The 1,668-nt window shown below is 49.3% G+C and overlaps 1 protein-coding gene across 1 annotated transcript in view; it reads left to right on the top strand.

The window, feature by feature from the left end:
• Positions 1-475: 475 nt before the first annotated feature.
• The window catches only part of LOC102248880 (protein phosphatase 1A-like), an 8,930-nt gene continuing 7,737 nt past the window's right edge, over positions 476-1,668 (top strand). The window contains exon 1 of the mRNA XM_014550014.1: positions 476-1,256. Within this exon, the coding sequence (XP_014405500.1) occupies positions 628-1,256 (629 nt within the window). The 5' untranslated portion in view covers positions 476-627. The remainder of the gene's footprint in view (positions 1,257-1,668) is intronic.

Below are 1,668 nucleotides of genomic sequence, written 5' to 3'. Positions count from 1 at the left end.
CAGTTTAGCTGTCTGTCTCCACTCCACCTGAGCTCACAAATAGAAAAGTCGGTGTCTTTTTCTTTTTTCCTCATTTTCCCCAGCTTCTGTCATGCAGAAAACACTCAACAATACTTGCCAAACTCAATACTATGAAAACCCAGTAAAAAATATACAGAAAAAAAGCAGGTCCAAGAAAATGTTGCCTTCAAAAACCTAAAGACAGTGGCAAAGGGCAAGTGGAGCAACAGCGGAGCCATGCTTGAAAATATCAGTGACAGCTCTCCTTCCAGCTGCTCTGCCATGGTGGCTGAGCCGGTGGGTGAGGGACCGGCTCTCTGCCCGCTGCTCCAATGCCCGGATGATCTGAGCCTTGAGGGAGCTGAAAGCCAGGGCCCTGGAGGCAGCCTGGCTCCTCCCCTCCTCTGCCCCATCTCCTGCCTGACCTGGTCCACAGCCCCCTTGGTGACCCCCATCCCACCCCCTCTCAGGCCGTGGCCTCCTTGGCCAGCCAACCAGGGACCTGGTGGCCCGGGTCTGCTCCAGACCTAAAGGATCAAGACATAATGGGAGCATGTTAGACAAGCCAAAGATGGAAAACATAATGCCCATGGGTAGGGTAATGGGTTGCGATATGCGCTAAGCAGCATGCGAGGCTGGCGAGTTGAAATGGAGGATGCACATACAGCTGTGATTGGTTTGCCAAGCGGACTTGAAACATGGTCATTCTTTGCTGTGTATGATGGGCATGCTGGTTCTCAGGTTGCCAAATACTGCTGTGAGCATTTGTTAGATCACATCACCAATAACCAGGATTTTAAAGGGTCTGCAGGAGCACCTTCTGTTGAAAATGTAAAGAATGGAATCAGAACAGGTTTTCTGGAGATTGATGAACACATGAGAGTTATGTCAGAGAAGAAACATGGTACAAATAGAAATGGGTCAACAGCTGTGGATGTCTTCATTTCTCCTCACCAGACTTATTTCACTAACTGTGGAGACTCGAGAGGTTTCCTTTGTAGGAACAGGAAAGTTCATTTCTTCATACAAGATCACAAGTCAAGTAATCCGCTGGGAAAAGAACAGATTCAGAGTGCAGGTGGTTCTGTAATGACTCAGCGTGTGAATGGCTCTCTGGCTGTATCGAGGGCACTTAGGGACTTTGATTACAAATGTGTCCATGGAAAAGGGCGTACAGAGCAGCTTGTCTCACTAAAGCCTGACGTCCATGATACTGAAAGATCTGAAGAAGATGATCAGGAGAAACCAAGATGGCGGCATAGGTAAACACCTGAAATTGCTGCCTCACACAACCACTTCAAAACTACAACTAAAAGACAAAACAGACATCATCCAGAACCACAGGAAGGCTGGCTGAGTGGAAATTCTACAACTAGAAGAAAAGAGAAAAGCACACTGAGACTCAGAGGAGGTGCGGACGTAAAGTGCAGAGGTACGGAGGTGCGCGCAGAAAGGGCTGGCAACTGAGGATGCGGTTGTCTTTTTCAATCAGGAGGGAGTTTCAAGCTCCCGACTGCTCCGAACTTCAGTTCCGGGCGAGTCTCTGAGGACCCAGACTCATACGGGGAGAAACTGGACTGTCTGGCATTGGTCGGAACTCAAGGGCAGCTTTCTCTCAGAGGTGCTTGCAGCGATTACTGGGACACTGAGACCCGGGGCCTCTTAGGG

Source organism: Myotis brandtii, unplaced genomic scaffold, assembly GCF_000412655.1.
Source record: "Myotis brandtii unplaced genomic scaffold, ASM41265v1 scaffold58, whole genome shotgun sequence".
Classification (NCBI taxonomy): domain Eukaryota; kingdom Metazoa; phylum Chordata; class Mammalia; order Chiroptera; family Vespertilionidae; genus Myotis; species Myotis brandtii.
The sequence above is the reverse complement of the archived record's forward strand: the minus strand, read 5'-3'. Positions and strand labels throughout refer to the sequence as shown.